Source organism: Aedes albopictus, chromosome 3, assembly GCF_035046485.1.
Source record: "Aedes albopictus strain Foshan chromosome 3, AalbF5, whole genome shotgun sequence".
Lineage (NCBI taxonomy): Eukaryota > Metazoa > Arthropoda > Insecta > Diptera > Culicidae > Aedes > Aedes albopictus.
The window spans coordinates 98,103,556-98,122,540 of record NC_085138.1 but is presented as its reverse complement, the minus strand read 5'-3'; the positions used below and the strand labels follow the sequence as shown (position 1 = coordinate 98,122,540).

At 38.5% G+C, this 18,985-nt stretch overlaps 1 protein-coding gene across 6 annotated transcripts in view; it reads left to right on the top strand.

Annotated features, from left to right (window-relative positions):
- LOC115256309 (BMP-2-inducible protein kinase) overlaps positions 1 to 18,040 on the top strand; it is a 60,111-nt gene extending 42,071 nt beyond the window's left edge. For all 6 annotated transcript variants that reach the window (XM_062856936.1, XM_029854544.2, XM_029854541.2 and 3 more), the window contains exon 7: positions 17,761 to 18,040. In XM_062856936.1, coding sequence (XP_062712920.1) covers positions 17,761 to 17,910 — 150 coding nt within the window. In that variant the 3' untranslated portion in view covers positions 17,911 to 18,040. The remainder of the gene's footprint in view (positions 1 to 17,760) is intronic.
- Positions 18,041 to 18,985: the final 945 nt, after the last annotated feature.

Below are 18,985 nucleotides of genomic sequence, written 5' to 3'. Positions count from 1 at the left end.
TTCGGCGCACTATTTCTTCGAAGTATGCTGAATAAGTGCTGTGAAGACACGTAGCCGATTGGATGCAATCGCGCACTTTTATTTGCAATTTCGCCCTTGTGAAAACTAGTGCGATAGTCCAGTGGTGAACTAAATGCGCTATATTGTCGATTTTCCCCCTTATCGAACGCAACGATTTGAATTCGTCGCGAGTGAAACCGTCGCCAGCCAAGGCAGGAGTCTGACGTTTCTCCGATCTCAATAACACAAACAGCACCAGAAGTGGTACTTGACTCGTCGCGATGATTCAGAAGTGTCGACTGGACGTTGGCAGCGCGTATTGTTGTGAAAGCTACAAACAATAGCTTTGTTAAAAACCCATGACGAAGACAACGTAACAACTAAAAATACGAGTATTATTTTCCTACAGGTTTTCGGATTCCAGGATTCTAGACTGAAAATATACTTCAGCTCACCGAGTTGCATAGAATTTTAATCAACAGCATACTCAATATTTAAAAAACATGTTTACATACATATAAGCTATTATTTTCACATATTTACAAACTTATGCTTACAAATTTAAATGTTAAGTATCAAAATTTTAAAAGAATGTAATAAAATCTCAATATTCAAAAATAAAACTTATGAATTAATCCAAATATTTACGTATTTACAAACTTATGTATCTAAAATAACAAACTTTTACTTAAACTCTAACTCTAACCACGCTCTAACTCTAACTTAAACTATCTTTTTTAAACTCTATTTACATATTTACATATTTACATATCTACATCTTTACATCTTTACATCTTTACATATTTACATATTTACATATTTACATATCTACATATTTACATAATTGCATATTTACATATTTACATATTTACATATCTACATATTTACATAATTGCATATTTACATATTTACATATTTACATATTTAAATATTTACATATTTACATATTTACATATTTACATATTTACATATTTACATATTTACATATTTACATATTTCCATATTTACATGTTTACACATTTACATATTTACATATTAACAAAGTTATATATTCACTTATAAACGTAAAACATCACATATTTACATATAGACAGTCTTAGATAACATTTTTGGGTATTTCTTGTTCACTTGTATATGTACACACTTTTATATAGGATTACCCAGCAAAAAATTAACAAATATTCAGCTTTTGTGCTTTCTCAGTTCCTGTGGTGCGGGTTTTTTTCTTAGTCACCTTTTTTCTCGCCTGAAACTTTTCATTTAGCGATTTGATTTTGGCTTTCATAAGCATATTTACATATTTATCGCAAACCAACAACCGGCATTGGCTGCACAATACATCTTCTCGATCAATTTGTAACGTACAATCGATTGTACGATGTTTAACGCCCACGGGACTTTTGGATAAAAAAATGTCAAAATTTTCGTTAAAAACCGATACAATCGAAGATAAAAATCCCATCAATTTCTTGCTAGTACCCTGATGCTTTGAATTTTTGTATTTTGACAAGCCACTTTCGCATACACTGTCATCGTTCTTCAAATTTTCAGCGCAAGTCTCATGGGTAATCATCGATGTTATCCAGCCAGATGTGTACGAAATGTTATTAAATTGAGCATTGTCGAACTCTTCAAGATTTGTGTTCAGTTCAAGTGAGGGCTTCGTTAATACTTCTTGCTTTGTCATTTGAAGGCTGAATTGCTTAAAATCGCCAAGTTTCAAAAGGTGCTGACCTGGATCCGCTTTACTGTTACATTTTTCACTCAGTTGCATTATTTGGTTAACTACAGCTGCTCGGTATGCTGAAATAAAGGAAAAAACGTCTGGACGATTGTTTGTTCCATTCGCCATTCTAATTATTCCAAAGAAATTCTCCAGACAGTCCTGGTTTAAGTTTCGGGTCGATAACTTTACAATGCCGAAGTTCTTCGAGAGATCATTATATAACATTTTTAAACTGCTGATATTAAGCAACCAGCCTTCAATAAACCAAGGTTTTCTGCTTTGCTTTGGCAAAGGCTTAAGATTTGCTTCCTGAAAATACAGAAAAATAGGCAACGAAATATTCAAACTGTGAACTCAATTCTATTCTATTCTCACTTACGTCAGTTAGCGTTTCGCACTTTTTATCCACGAATCGGAGACTTCCAAGCGCATTTGACATATCTTGAAGATACTCCCAGTGAGCCGAGTTTTCGGTGATTGGTTTCAAGTAAATCTATTAAATAGTTTTGATAACATTTGCCATAAATTTCTAAATAAAAAAAAATTGTAAGGAATTACCTTGTTCTGTTTGCGAGATTTATCCGTAGCGTTGAAGCAATCGAAAAGTTTATCCACACCTTCAACGTATTTAGCTGTTGCTAAACATTCCGGTGGTAGATCGGATGTGTCAACATACATTTTTATTGCTGCTGCCACTGAATTACTCAATGTTTCGGCCGCCACACCCACACGCATTTCACCAAACGCTGGAAGGTATATATGCTTGTTTGATAATTTCGGAGCTGCTCTTGGAATTTGCTCGGAGTCTTGGTCGTAGAGCATCTTTATGTGGTCCCACATTACCACCGCTTCTTCGTAAACAGCGTTGTGACGTATGAGATTGTTCCTCGACGACTTAAGCAGGTGAGGTGGATCATAAAAGCCGTATACTTTGTTACCATTATGCTCGAAGTATGGAACATCTACAGTTATTCCCAGCTTACTGAAGAGTGAACGATTAGTCGAGTTTTGATCGCAAATAATTAGCTTGGGGAAGAATCCTGCCTGTTGTATGAAATCCACCGCTTCTAAGATGATTGATTGCAGTTCATCCGACTTAAATCCCTTCTGACTAAAGAAATAGCCGATACTTTGTTTAAATCCTAGCACAACGCCTTTTATCATGACAACTAGCACAGACGCTGCTGCCACATCTGTTTGGTGTTCCTTTCCTGGGAGTTTCGTTGGAAATCCCAAAATCACGTCCGGTTTGCTTTTTCCATGGTAAGTCAAATTTGGTCGCAAAGTCATCTCATCCACCACAATCGATACAACTCTTTCTGCTTTCGACAGTGTTTGTGCTTTTTCACGAAGGAGTGTCTGGATATTGACACTGAAACCTTCCTCGATCTTGATGCGTTGCAACCATTTCTTTATCAACGATACGCTCGGAAGTCTGAAAACGCTTTGCATTTCTCTATAAGCACGCGGAGAGCAATAATACACTCTTAAAGCCAACGATTTCAGCTTTTCTGAGTACCTCGCACCTTTGGCAGCTCTTGAAGCATTCCGCTGCAACTCCATGAACAGAGTATCAGTCACTTTACCAACTCCACTAAGCTTTCGCTTTCGATAAGTTTTAGCCTTTTTTTTCACATGAGAACGGAAGCCGCTTTCCGTTTTATGGTTCGGGATTGTGAATAAGTTTTGCTTCGAAGTCGCATATTTTCCTTTTTCAGCAATTTTACAGTTTTGAGTAATTTTTGATATTTTTCTTGCGAACAGGCGTAGTCATGATCTGTATCTGCGTGGTCAGTTTTGGCTTTTTTCAATCCCTTGTTATTTGGTACAACTTCTGTCTTTCTGCGTTTTCTTTTGTTAGTATCTGTTGGGGCATCAACTTCTTCATATCCACCAACATAGATATGATCCTCGTATGAGATTTCGAAGCTTTCTTCGTGATCTGTTCCGAGATTAAGTGATGGAACCGCCCATTCTCGAAGCCTGTCATAATGGGTAAAAAATAGGTTTTCGAAAAGCAAACAAAATGGGGAAAACGAGTACCGTAAACCGGGGTCAAATTGATCGTCGGGTCGAAATTGATCAGACGTATTTCTACAAGATTAAGCATATTCTAAGTAGTATCTTTGCAAGTATCGTGCTGTTGGAATCTGATACTATACGATAATGTTAAGAAAATTATTAAATACATGCTTTATCTTGCGTCAAAACGTCTGATCAATTTCGACCCGAAGATCAATTTGACCCCGGTTTACGGTATGCAATAATATTTCTGTTATTTACGATATCAAACACCCCAAAAACATGAAGAGAACCTTGGGGTAAGACACTGTGCAATCGAGAGCAACTCTGAGAAATTCAGAGTTACTCTTTTGATCGACGAATACCCAGACATTCCCAGAACTGCAAATTTCATTCAGCATACGCAACACTTTGCAGTTTGACATTGGTTTCAGATCACATTTGTTATGAATGGGAGATTATTTGAGGAACTATGGCGAATTCTGAACAACACTTCCAACACAGATTGTCTCTCGTTAGATCTGTCTTGTTTCTAGCTAGAAGCCTTAAAATGTATTATTCAATTGTACACACTAAGAATGAATCGCAGAATTTTGTGAAACTATTCACCGAATCTAAACTGTAAAATATGTTTTCACCGATCTTTCTGTGAAATTTGATGTTTTCAAATCTAACTGTCACAAATTCACAGAAAATTGGGTGAATGCAAACAAATTACCAAATTCTGTGAAATTTTTACATTAAGGTTCGGTGAACATTAACATTTCCACCGTACGCTGCGATTTTTACCGAACTTCTGTGAAACCAGTAGTCGGCCGGCCATATTGCTAAGTGCGGGCTAAAGATAAAACAGCAAAACAACAAAAAATGAAGATTTTAAGATTTTTAACAGAAGTGGGAGATGTTGGTTGCTGGTATTTACAGTAAGTGCTAATTTCCCAACCATAATATATGTTTTGCAGTCATTCTGTTGAATTGCAGTTACCGGATCCGTCATCGCGTTGGGTAGAGCAACATCTCATGAACGATCATACAAGACAACAGCCACTTTCGTCCCATCAATTTGCGTGTTATGCCCTCTCATTGTCCAGTGTTTGAACATTAATAAATAATACGAATTCAAATTGGAAAAAAAACTTATTTTATTATGGTTTTGATTTGAGGAAGCAGCAAAATTTACCGAAAACTTGTAAAAAAATCACGGAAAGTGCTGTGAAAATCTATAAAACAAATCATTGAAATGTTCGATGAATTTGACAAATGAGCATTTTTATTATTTACAGTATGTTCGGTGAATCAAAAAATCACCGAACAGTTCAACGAAAATTCTGCTGTTGAGATTTCTGTGAAATTTCACCTAATTCTGTGATTTATTCTTAGTGTGTAATATCTTATATGGTCGGCGTTAAGTCAGAGAGGACCATGTGTCTTTAACTATATTTCTAGAAAAACGATTTTAAAGTTTGCAACTCCATAAGTTTTGAGTTTTTCAACTAATGTTCTTGAATTTTTGCCATAAATCTTGATAACTATTCATCATAGCATCTCTCTGTATTGGTCGCGAAAAAAACGTAAAATAAAGCTTAAAACCGAGAAATTGCTAAGTAATTAATTGTACTTAGTCCACTCTGACTGAAAGGTTTTTGGAAAATCTTCAACCAACTACAGTTCACACTCAAGTTCTTACATAGTTGATGAAAAAATAATGCGCAAATAGGACAACAGTTAATAGGAGTGATGTATAATGTGAGCAGGAAGTTTGAAATTTGATATTTCTGTTGTTACACTGTTGATTTCCATTTTCAATTTTTATGTTCAGTCAGAGTGGACCAAGTACAACAGTTCAATATCACAGGAAGGGTAGTCAATTAATGAGCTATTTAAAAATTCTTAACTTAAACATGTAATAGCTAACAACTTATGAATGTATTTTCATAGTTCGGTGCGTTTTTGGAATATTGTTGTTACACAGTTCATAATAATTTATTCAGAGGACTGGCATTTTTCAAAAATTCGTTCAGACAGAGTGAACCAAGTACACAATTCTTAAATAATTGATAAAATTATTTTTTTCATAAAACGGGTATTGGTACATTTTAATATGATGCCCAACAGCTACTAAACAAACATATTTTGATTTGGAAAGGATTGCGAAGAATAATGTAATTTCAACTATTTTTCTTAGAGACACATGGTCTATTCTGTCTGCACGCCAAATGCCACAATATGCTTCAACACGATGATCTGTAAAATATGATGTTGGCCATAATAAAAAGAAATTTCACGTGCTTTCTTGATCAATAATCATCAGAAAATGCGTTAGGGAGTCATACGATTTGGAAACGTACCACATTTTGATGATAAACTACTTTATTTATTGGATTTTAACCAATACATATTTTTTAAACTCTCTTGACATTAAGCATATGGTCTACTCTGACTGCACATTATTATCGATTTTTGCAGTTCAATCAAAAGAAAATTGTGCTATAACTCTCGTTCATTGTAACATTAAGAAAATTGGGTGAATGTTCCAAGTAGCTTAAGTAATTCTTAATCAAATGCCCTAAAAATCAAATTTTCTTCAATTTTGTTACTTGGTCCCCTCTGACTTAACGCCGATCATATATATATGTATATTAGGAGAAATCCTCTGCTAACGTCCTGAAACCTCCCGCAAACTCTCCGCAAAACCTTTAATTCCTTTTCAATCCTGAAACTTTATAAAACACTTCGAAACACTTGTACTTCCCAAAACTACCAGAAACGTCCCGAAATCATCTGAGGCACCTGAATGACCAAAAATTGTGTAAAGTAAAGATTTACCCCGAGGAATAATGGTCAGTTTAATGATATTTCTTTGATAACGGCAAGCAACCACCAGGATTTATGCTACAGTGCCAGTAGAAGCGCTAAACTGATAAACGGCCGAAGGTTGTTGTTGTTGTACACATAAAATCCACTAAAACTCGACTAACATGCGCACAACGGATGGAGAATGCTAGTGTAACAAATTCTCTGTTATTGCAATGCATCTAGTCAAAACTCAAGAGTATAATGACTTTGTTTAGAATTTGCAAAACGCCAGTGATTTGTCATACATGCCTGTTTCCTTTATCAGTGGCAGACAAGGCTAGAGATGTGAATTCCATAAGTAGTATTTGACCCATATTATTAATTTGAAAAGGTCTTGAACATCACCCTGCCTCTTTCCCTACGATGAAAATGCTAAAAAAATATCAGTTTGCAATGGAAACGGAATCTTCAGTGTTGACTCGTATTATGAGGGATGGTCTGTAATAACTCCTTTTTCAAACGTTATACCACTTTTAAAATGTCAACCGATGCGAGAGCCAATGGAAAGATCAACAAAGTAGACAAAATGATGTAACAAGAATGTATTGGAGAGAATCAATATCTGAAAACACACCAAGTGACGTCACAATTTCCGTGGATTGGAATAGAAGCGCGTATGTGTTATTATTGGTGATATCTGCATACGTCATGGCATTTTTATACTGTATTACATCACGAGTACTTACCCTTTAGATTTGCAGGAAGCATTCTTAAAGTCTGTCTGCATAAAATGTTCGGAACACACCAGAAGATTTTTCACGCTTTTCAAGTCTGGACTTATGTATTGCATCCATTTTTGTTTATTTTCGACGCTCCTGTAAGCAAGATATTCGGTAATAAATACATCAAATTGATAACTACACATTCAACCTTTTATCCACAGCGAAAAATGAAACGTTTGATGTGGAAGAAGAGAAACAGTTCAAAATAGCACACGTTTTTCTGCGCATTGTAACGTAGTTCAACTTTGCCGGAAGCACGGTTTATTTCGCGTTGTTTACTCTCACTCCTTGCAGCGAAGTCAAATGTTTTCTCCTGTCAAAGTACACGCTAAAACTACGAGCCTCAAAATGAATCTTTTTTCTTTAAATCTGATCCACTTGTTTTGCTATAGCTATCCATACTTATCCGCGAGCGGTAATGGCGGCGGCGGGCACAACTAACCGATTCGCTTTTTGACGTTTCATGGGGATCGCAATCGGTTGGCGCCACCGAACAGTGGGCGAAGGGGTGAGGAGAAGAATGAAACTGTTTTGACGTTCCCCCAAGAAACGTCAAAATTCGTACCGGTTGGTTATGCCCGCCGTCGCCATTACCGCTCGCGGATAAGTGGATACGTTCCTACAACAGTTCGAGGCGTCAAAGCAGTGGGGTGACACAGCTATCAAACGCCGTACATCGCCGCTCTCACCATCATCGTTTTTGGTACGGAGCGTTTTGGTACTCACTTTCTGGTCGGTTTTCCCTAACTTGCTCCTGATTTTCGGGTGTGCGGCTCGTGTGTTGCTAGTGCTTATTTCGGAAATTACACATTTCAAACGAAATGGTTGTTTTTATGATTGTTTCTCTTTCTTTATCACTTTGCACGATATTATATGTCGCAGCGAAGCAGTGTCGATGTTTCAAGTGCATTTTTTCATGAATTAAGCCATCAAAACAAAAACATTGGATGCCATGTTGAATCGGATGCTGAGAGAACGTCCAGAAACTATGTCACGCATTGAAGCGGGATGGGGATTTATCAAAGTGTAACGACCTGTGCATAATTTCCGGAGGTCTCATAAAAAGTGTGGCTTCGAGAAGGACGGGGTTTTCGTGGCGTAATTTATGAACGTTCCCTAAGCGGTGTAGCACGGAATCAGAAATCAATCCAAATATAGGCCGCCAGAATTTTGCTCACTTTCTGGTAGGGATCAGTCGATTTGACGTTTACCTTGTGTCGTTTAACAGCTAATCGATATAATCGATCATCAATCTTATCGACACTTATCGATCAGCTGTCAAATGACACAAGCAAAATGTCAAATCGGCTGATCCCTACCAGAAAGTGACATCGACTCTTCCGTGCGAGAATCCAAATTTGACTGAGGTTACAGGGATACAGCACATTTAACATGGAAAGAACTCAAGAAAGTACATCTGTTTGTCACTAATGAAAATTCGAACGAGCCAAACAAGATGTTTGAGCATTGGTTTCATTTTGGACAAACATTTGACCCTGTGTACTAACCTGCTTAATAGCACTGAGTGAATAGTTTACGCCTGATCCCGCCAAATACAAATGTCAACAACATGAATGGAACGCATGACGTCATCACACTCTTGAAAATTACTATTTGCACACTTGAAACATTTCACTCAGTGGTATCCGCGGATCTATGTTTACTCTACTGTCTATAGAAATTACATGAGACGAGACTCGCAAAGACGGCCTTCTCTTTCTCCAGTTTTTTTTTTTTTTCTTCCTAAAAACCTCGCCCGTCGTATTCAGCGCGAGCGCGGTGCAGTTTCAGCTGCTTGATGGCGTGCGTAGTTAGGGCGATATCTGCAATATCTAATCGATTGAATGCAACCGCGCAAACCTATTTGCGTTTTCGCACAAGTTTGTGCGATAGTTTTCTTGCAACGCACAATAAATATAGCGCACGAGTTTTCAAGAGTGCAAAAACTTAAAAAAAAGTGCGCGATTGCAACAAATCAACTTGGTGTGTTCAGAACACTAATTCAGCATATATCAAAGAAATAGTGCGCCGAAGACATCAACTGGATTTGATGCAATCGCGCACTTTTATTAAGATTTTCGCATTATCAACATCAACATCAACATTTGCGCAGTCCAGTGGTGAACTAAATGCGCAATAATAACAAAAAAATATTGTGACGCACCTTCTTCTTGGTACCTTGCTTATGTATACCAGCTGGTCTAAAATGATGTATAAAAATTTGAAATTTTCCGTGTAAAAAGCGTGATTTCAACCGCAAGGTGGCGCACCGATCAGCGTTGAAAATTTGCCACTTTCTGATACTGAACATGTACTTCCTTTCTTTGATTGCACCATCAGCTCGCCAGGATAGTTTGCCGCGCATACGGCAAATGAACGAACACCACAAAGCACGTAGTCTAGTTCGTTCTCGTTTTTCTACTCGACCCCCCCCCCAGGTCTCTCATCAGCCGTCACGAGTTTGCACAGCAGCAGGAGGCGACGCGACGCTGCACTCAGTTCAAACCGTTCAGTCCGTTCCCGCTCTTTGGATCTCGTTCTCGCTCCTGTTTTACACTGGAATGTCACGAGCGAGCCGAAGAACCAGCTCAGTGGTGGTGCGTTCTTTTGCTCCCACCGTTCGTTCACTGAACTACACCCTAAAATGAAACAACACAGGCTTGTGTACAATGTACACAGGCTTGTGTACTATGTACACAGATTTGTGTACTACTAGATCAGCCTCCACCCCTGTGTCAAATGTACACAGTCACTTTTCTGGCTCTAGCGCTGGTATGGGAGCAAAGTTCATAACTAATTTTCTCTGAACGATGACATGCATTATCAGGAATCGATCAGTGCAAAAATAATTGTTAATTTTGTTTTCATGCCAGCGCTGGAGCCGGAAAAGTATCTGTGTACATTTGACACAGCGGTGAGGCTGATCTAGTAGTACACAAATCTATGTAACTTCTGTAACCGTGTAGTTCTTTAGCTCAATGAACGAGCGGTAGGAGCAAAAGAACGCGCCAAGAACTAGTTCTTTGGCTCGCTCGTTACAATCCAGTACAAAACGGGAGCGAGAGCGGGAACGAGATCCACAGAGCGGGAACGGACTGAACGCTACACGCACCCTAAAATGAAACAACACAGGCTTGTGTACAATGTACACAGGCTTGTGTACTATGTACACAGATTTGTGTACTACTAGATCAGCCTCCACCCCTGTGTCAAATGTACACAGTCACTTTTCTGGCTCTAGCGCTGGTATGGGAGCAAAGTTCATAACTAATTTTCTCTGAACGATGACATGCATTATCAGGAATCGATCAGTGCAAAAATAATTGTTAATTTTGTTTTCATGCCAGCGCTGGAGCCGGAAAAGTATCTGTGTACATTTGACACAGCGGTGAGGCTGATCTAGTAGTACACAAATCTATGTAACTTCTGTAACCGTGCGGTTACAGAAGTTACATAGATTTGTGTACTACTAGATCAGCCTCACCGCTGTGTCAAATGTACACAGATACTTTTCCGGCTCCAGCGCTGGCATGAAAACAAAATTAACAATTATTTTTGCACTGATCGATTCCTGATAATGCATGTCATCGTTCAGAGAAAATTAGTTATGAACTTTGCTCCCATACCAGCGCTAGAGCCAGAAAAGTGACTGTGTACATTTGACACAGGGGTGGAGGCTGATCTAGTAGTACACAAATCTGTGTACATAGTACACAAGCCTGTGTACATTGTACACAAGCCTGTGTTGTTTCATTTTAGGGTGTAGCGTTCAACTGAGCATCATCGCGTTGACTTCTGCTGCTGTACGCAGTCGATTGATGATTGAAGTGGGGTGGGATTTGGTACGAACAAATAAGGTAGATTAAAGTAGGGTATTGGCTCCCTTATTAAGAATAGTGCTCCCAATTTCATCCTACACAAAACAAATGGTTGAAGGGTTGTTTGTTTTGTTTCTTATTTTTGTTTTTTTTTGTTAGAAAAATTAGAAGAAAAAGAACAATTGGTACTGTAATTTATGGTGTTCGAATATTAGCGTTATATTACTGATGACACTCAGATCTTAAATAGAATAACTGCCCAAGCGGTCGATTTGCTTTTTTTTAGTTTTTCACTAGTATAATCGGGGTAAAGCCAGGGTTGTCTGATCTCGCCAGTTGACTCATTCACGATTCCATTTTCGTGGTTAATCATTTTCTTAAACAAAAAAAAAAACCTTCCAGGTACAACAGTTTACACGTAATACCTTGCAAATACTGCTCATTTGTATTCCTTCGCACTGTTGATGCTGTCCCAAGTTATTTTCTTTTGAAAATAAACGGTCACACAGAGCAGGGAAACATTTTGAGCAAAAGAATATGTATGGTATACTGTTGGTAAAAACCGAACGATATCTATATCGCATCTAATGATTAAATCTTGCATTTTTTTAAACACTTGTGTTCAATTTACATAATAAATAAAAAGTGAGCGGATGAGCCGTTCAAATGAACTAGCTCACCTTAATGAGCGGAGTAGCTCTGAGCCGCTCACTAAAGTGAGTCATTTTGCCCACCACTAGTTGATACCAAGAACTTTTTGAGTTGCGTGTTTTCGATGTTGTCCTGTATAATTTAATTTGATCGGTGGAACTACGGCACCCGGCTAGAACATGTTTGGTAAAATAAATGGTTGTGTGATTATAGTGGAAATTCTACGGTTGAGTTGTGTTTTTCGTACATTGGTCCTTCAATGGCGGACATGCTGGTAATGCGTCACCGATGCACTTCAAGGGTTGATAATGACAATAAAGATGATAAAAGTAGTCAATTCAAGATTCTTTCAATGATAGGCTGTGTATGTGTAGACTGGACTAGCCTAAACTAGAATCTTCACTGTTTTGAATATGCATCCCTTTTAGATGAACACATGGCACTACACTCTTACTCCTTGGATTGTGGTATTGTTTTGATTGCACTGATCTAGAAGGGTTTCATAATTTGAAATGTCTCTTCAATGCTCTTGTAGGTTTATAGTTTTTGGCGAAGTTGCTTGGATTGACTGGTAACATGTGTAAATCTTTTGATCTAGATTAGCTCTAATTCAAATTTATCTTTCTGATTGTCTCTTTAATGCTCTAGTGTCCACTAGGGCTCTGGATATGCTTTCTGAAAGATTTCTTTGGCCTAGATTAGCTGTGACTGATCTAGATATTTGTTTTTCTTTTGTAATGACTCCCTAGTGCATCAACCTCCAGGTTTTCATCCATTTATTATGAAACGCCAAAATATCAATTTTTGAAATTCATGACAAAAAAAAAGTTTTTATCTTCTCTGGACTAAGGAGATTCTGCAAAAACAAATTTAAAATAAAAACTCGTCCTTTCGTACACGAAACTACAAATCAACACAAATGTAGGTTTTTTTTCTTACGCAGCCTCACACCTTCCTGAAATTACTTAACAATGCTTCAAACGGCGATAGTCTTTACTTGATCGCGGAAAAAAAAAATCACCCGGTGGTAAGTTATTTTCACCCATGTAGAGAATTCTAGATATGTACTAAATTAGAAAAATAATACTTATCAAGATAAATTACAGCAGATCTAGATCAAAACCGATGAGGTAAAAGTGAAGTACTGACCAACGCAGAGAATTTTGCCGAAGACTGCAACCCTCTAGGATACATAGCTAGAACTCCAGAAAGTCATGTAGAAAACTAAAACTTATCTAGATAAATTACAGCAGATTTAGGTCAAAATCACAGATGAAAACGTGAAGTAATAACCAACCCAAAGAACTTTGCCGAAGACTGCAACTCTATAGGATGCCTATCGAGGATTCTAGAAAATCATATAGAAAAATAAAACTTGTCTAGATCAATTACAGCAAATCTGAGCATGAGCATGAGCATGAGCATGATTGACCGCCCGCGGTTGCTCCTCTGTTATTGCAAGGACAACTGCATTTACACAAAGAACCAACAGATGATGCTTGGGATTAGCTTTCTCTTCATTGTGTAAATGCTGGAATCCCAATACTTTTCAATAAGCAATACCAGCGCCGGCCGCGTCCGAATGCAGGTCAATTGAGGATAGGGAAGGAAGTGATGACGTGATTCTCGCTTGGGCCAATAACCGAGGAATTCTCTGCGTTACTACGAGAAATCACTAGGAGTTTGGACAGGGGAAATGGAGATGTGTTGAGGATTTTGTCGTGGTAAACGAGTGTAATGTTTTAGTTCGCGATTAATAATGCGCTCGCGAAGAAATACCCTTCTAAACCTTGGACGACGAACGCGATCTTTTGTGCCTCAAAACTCACCCTACATAAGTTATTCATTCGCAACTAAGGAGAACACAATGCTAAACACCGACGCAACTGTAGTTTGCGTTTCCGCGCGAGACAATGCTGAACGCGATCAATTCACAAGTATTAACAAAATAACACGTGATATTGCTGACTGCACCCCAAATTGGACTGACACAATAGTGTGCACGCACCTTCAAAGTGTGATTACAGCGCAGGGATACGTCGGATCGAATTGAGGTCTTCGGTGCACTTATTCCTTGTAAATGGAGGAATAAGTGCCCCGAAGACGTCGAAACGATCCGAGGCAAATGTGCACTTTTATCACACTTTTTAGGCGTACCATAAAAAGTGTGATAGTCCAATTTGGGATGTAGTCTGCAATAAATAAATCAGAAAGATCTTACCGCATGGCTCGCCGTCTATCTTTTACCGACCCTCTCTTTTTCCAGAAATTCATGCAACCTTTATTTGAGTCAAAACATTTATTCATTCGGACTAAAGTATTACAAATGTCGACACCGAAGATGACGAACCATTCAAATTTTTGTGTTCATGCAAAAAATGAAAGGAAATTATTTATTATCAACTAAATGTGCATTTGGAACTAGCGCCGACACATGACGTGACGGACTTTTCAATATTTGTTAGATAAATACACAAAAACCAGCATCTTCCACTAACTGGCCTCGAAATTACACTGAACTGCTACAACAACACACGGGTACGACGATGTGCACATTGAAATTGTCGACGACAACGCGCCCGATCCGAATGAAAAAAGCGGCCAAAAACACACTAAACCGCCTCGTACGAAGATGAGTACGCACACACCAGATCAATTACAGCAAATCTAGGTCAAAACTGAAGAAGTCGAAGTGCAGTACTATCTAATCCAAAGAATTTTGCCGAAGACTGCAACCACAGACAAACAGACGTAACACCTTGAACGATTTTCATGGAAATCCATCGCCCAGTTCACACTACCATCACCTGGTGGAAAAGTTGCACGAATCACTGTTGTGCAATATCGTCAACAGTAGGCGCTAGTGTGAAACGTCAAACGCGTGGGAAAACGATGCGCGCGCCTCTGGTTGTGAAAGCCACAACTATGAAAATTTAAAATGATCGTTAAATGCGTGGTCGATGGAAATTTCTCAAGTGTTACGTCTGTTTGTCTGTGCTGCAACCTTCCAGAATGCATATCGAGTATTCTAGAGAGCCATATAAATAATTGAACTTATCTAGATCAGTTACAGCAGATCTAAATCAATATAGAATACGTGAAAGTATAGTACCAATCAATATAAAACACTTTGTTGAAGACTCGAACCTTCTAGGATGCTTATCAAGAGCACTAGAATACTTGCCGGTCGGGAGCCGTGATCATTTGTAGCTAGAGATGTTCAAGATAGCTACGCAATAAGTTTACTACCTCTATATCATACCTTTTTGCCAAGTTTACCGATTTCTAGTCATTTTTCGTGATCACTCTTAAAATTTAGAACGCTAATCAAAAATAGCGAGATTTTTTAAAAATGTTCCTTAGTCATGCAAGTCTGGGGGAAAAATGAGCATCCCTAGAAACATATTTTTACAGAACACAAAAACAGAAGAGTTGGGTAGAAGATCCCTGAATATTTTATTTGAATTGGACCACAGACGGCTGAGAACGAGCTGCTCAAAGTAAAAGTTCCAACTTTTTTCTGATCACGGTATTCCGCGTGAGTTTTTTTTATCACGGTATTTGGAGTGTTAATATTCTGGGATGTTCTAGGTGTTCCAAACTGTCCTGTAGTAAAGTTCTTCAAATTTACAAGAATAACTTTATGTGTTTTCGTCATAAACAATAGCATTACATAACCTACTGGGATCCGTGAAGCTCTTGAAATCTACAATGTCATTTAGAAATACTAAGGATATTCCAGGTCAGCCAAACTACCTTGGAGTTCAGAACTTCAGGTCTGCACTCGTAACAACAGGCATATCTACTATACTGCGTAAAGTTGCATAATCAACTGCGGTTACAGGACCAACCTGAAATCTACTAGAAATTATTATTAACCTTTGGGACATTCATGGTCGTCTGAACTGTCCTCTATAATAAAGTCCTTCAATCTACAAAAATATGTTTTCATGTTTTCGCCATAAATTATGGCATTACATAATCTGCTGGGATCCGCGAAACTCTTGAAATCTCAAATGTCATCTTAGAGTTCAAAACTTCTGGTCTACACTCGTAGCAGAAACCATATATTGAATAACGTTGCATAATCAATCTTGATTACTGGATCAACCTGAAGTCTACTATATATTATGAACCTTTCGGATAACAAGGGTCGTCCAAACTATGTTGAAGTTTTGCTCTTGACAGTAACAGTAGTAATTCTCACAATGAACTGTACCTTTACAGATCCAACTGTAATCTGTAATCCCCCTGGCATTGCATGAATCATTCCAAGATAGTTCTGAAATATTCCAGATCAACTAAACTACTTTGGAGACTATACCTTTAGGTCTACACTTGGGATAATAGCTTTTGACAGTACGTTAATTAGTGTTACATTCACTGTATTTACCAACGTAGTTCGAGGAACAATAGGCGTTGTTATATATTTTTGGGATACTATGGGCCATCGTTACTGTTATGGAGCTTAGTTGATAAGAACAACCACTGTAACATTAGATGATTTCGTTTTAGATAGTAACGTTACACTACCAAATAGGGCCCATGAACCTCTTAACTTTCAAAGGTCACTTCACGATAGATTTGTGATTATTTAGGTTATTCAATCTTTCATTGAGTACACAGCTTTATATCTCCACTTGCAATGCTAGCCTGCTACACTAAATAATGAAACATATTTACTAATTTTTCAAAGACTAGTGGGCATTGTTCTGTACAATTGAAACATTTAAGGTTGTTCAAACTCAGAGGCATTCCAAAATATCTTTAAGATATTTCAGGATTACTAAACTTCCCTACAACTAAGAGTTTCCAGTTATTGTGGAGCGGACCTGGTGTGGTGGTTAGAACACTTATCACGCCGAGGACATGGGATCGAACCCCATTCCCGACATATTCACAAAATGTGGGTTCTTCCTTCGGAAGGGAAGTTAAACGTGGGTCCCGAGATGAACTAGCCTAGGGTTAAAAATCTCGTTAATACAGACAAAAAAACTCCCAGTTAAGGTGAAGGTTTGACGAAGTCACATCTCGAGCAAAAATCTAAAGGCAAATGTGAAAAGCGGTCGAGGCCGAGGATAAGAACGGCAGGCACGATCCGAGTATTGGTGTGAAGAATTGTTGATTCAGTTTAATTATAATTGACCATTACAACAAAAACTTCAATTGCTGTAGATGATAGATTTATAACATCATAATAGTTTGGATGACCGCAGCCGATTTGATAAGGTCCATTTAACATTCAGAAGATTTACTAGACATGATGGATTACATATCGTAGCTGTGTATAATGAAAGGAGTTACCGTAACACGCGTAGACTTTAGGATCTAAATTCAAGAACAGTTTGGATGACCTAGGATAAACCGACTGATCTGATACTGTCTACTAAACTTTCAGAAGACTTACTGGATATGATAGAATACAAATCGTGAATTTGTATAATGAAAGAAGTTACCGTAACACGGGTAGACTTTAGGATATAAACTCAAGAACAGTTTGGATGTCCAAGGATATCCCGCCTGATCTGATACTGTCTATTGAACTTTCAGAAAACTTACTGGACATGATAGAAAACAAATCGTAGCTTTATATAATGAAAGAAGTTATCGTTACACACGTAGACCTTAGGATCTAAACTCAAGAACAGTTTGGATTACCTAGGATATCCTGACTGATCTGATACTGTCTACTAAACTTTCAGAAAACTTTCTGGACATGATAGAATACAAATCGTAAATTTGTATAACGAAAGAAGTTACCGTTAAACGCGTAGACTTTAGGATCTAAACCCAAGAACAATTTGGATGACCTAAGATATCCAGAAAAAAAATCTACATCACATTCTACCCTTTCTATACTATTAAGCACCAAAACCACAGAAATACTTAAAACTCTATAATAACGCTTGAAAAAAAAAAATCCGGCTTCAAAGGGTTAACGTTTCCCACCCTTCTCGTTTTGCAGGTCAATTTTAGCAAAAAGCGCCGCAATCGAATGCGCAACGACGAGGCGGCCATCATCGCGCTGTGCCGGTCGCGATCTCAAAACCTCTCGGCACTGCCTATGGCCGATCAGGATGCGGTCGTGGTCTACGACGAACGGACGGCGCTTTAGGTGAGCACTGCTGACGACAAAAATCGAATCTAGTCATCTGACTTTTGAAAGAAAATCTCAACTGACGGAATACTTAAGTATGTACCACAGCTGGACACTGGAAACAGGAAAAACGGTTCTTTTCTTTCGGTGTAGATATGATGGATCTACACAGCTTTTTAGAAAGAGAAGAAGCAGTTAACTAAGTAACGGAAATAAATGATTGAATCCTTAGCATTGTTGTTATGGCAACGTGTAGACTCGTCCCGTCAGACATTACTGCTTTTATTTGGAAAATAATATTTTCTACATTAGAATCGTCCAATTCTGATTGGAAACGGCCCCGCTCTAGTGTCAAAATTTTTGGACCGCGATGAATTCGGTTCATCGGTGGACAGTGATGGCATTTCACTAGAGTTCGGCACTGACGAGCGAGAGAACCGGCTTCTCTGAGGATGCATGTACCGTATCACCAGGGAGACAAAGAGAATGTTTTCACTGGTAGGGGGCTGTCCATAAACCACGTGGTCATGAGGGGGGGGTTCGGCCAATGACCATTTTGTATGGACAAATAAAAAAATTTGTATGAACAAATGACCACGCGGGGGGAGGGGGGAGGGCGGTTTGAAAAGTCCCAAAAAAATGACCACGTGGTTTATGGACAGCCCCTAGTTGAAACTATTCAGTGCGAGAGAGTGCCGGTAAAGCAAAGCCATAGAGCGAAACTGAACTCACCACCCAAGAGAAATATACTTTCTGCGCACCTCAGTTCTCTCACACCAACCTACTTGTGGGATCACCACACGCGCGTGTACACTGTAGTGAGCCCACTCCAGAGCATCACTCTGAAGAAATTTTCTCTGGTTGGTAAAAGCAAAGCAGCGAGAGCAGTTTGTTTGCAAGCATCCGCGGCATTGTGGATTCCTGTTGCATGCAAAACGAAAAATGGCGGAATAAAAGAAGCGCGAGGATGATGTGGGAATGTTTTTCAGCAAGTAGAAAATTGTTGATGATGCTGAGAAAGAACTTATCATTATGCATCCTCTGTGGAAACGCAGGGAAACCGTTCCAAAGCGAAACTTCGTATACTTTGTTG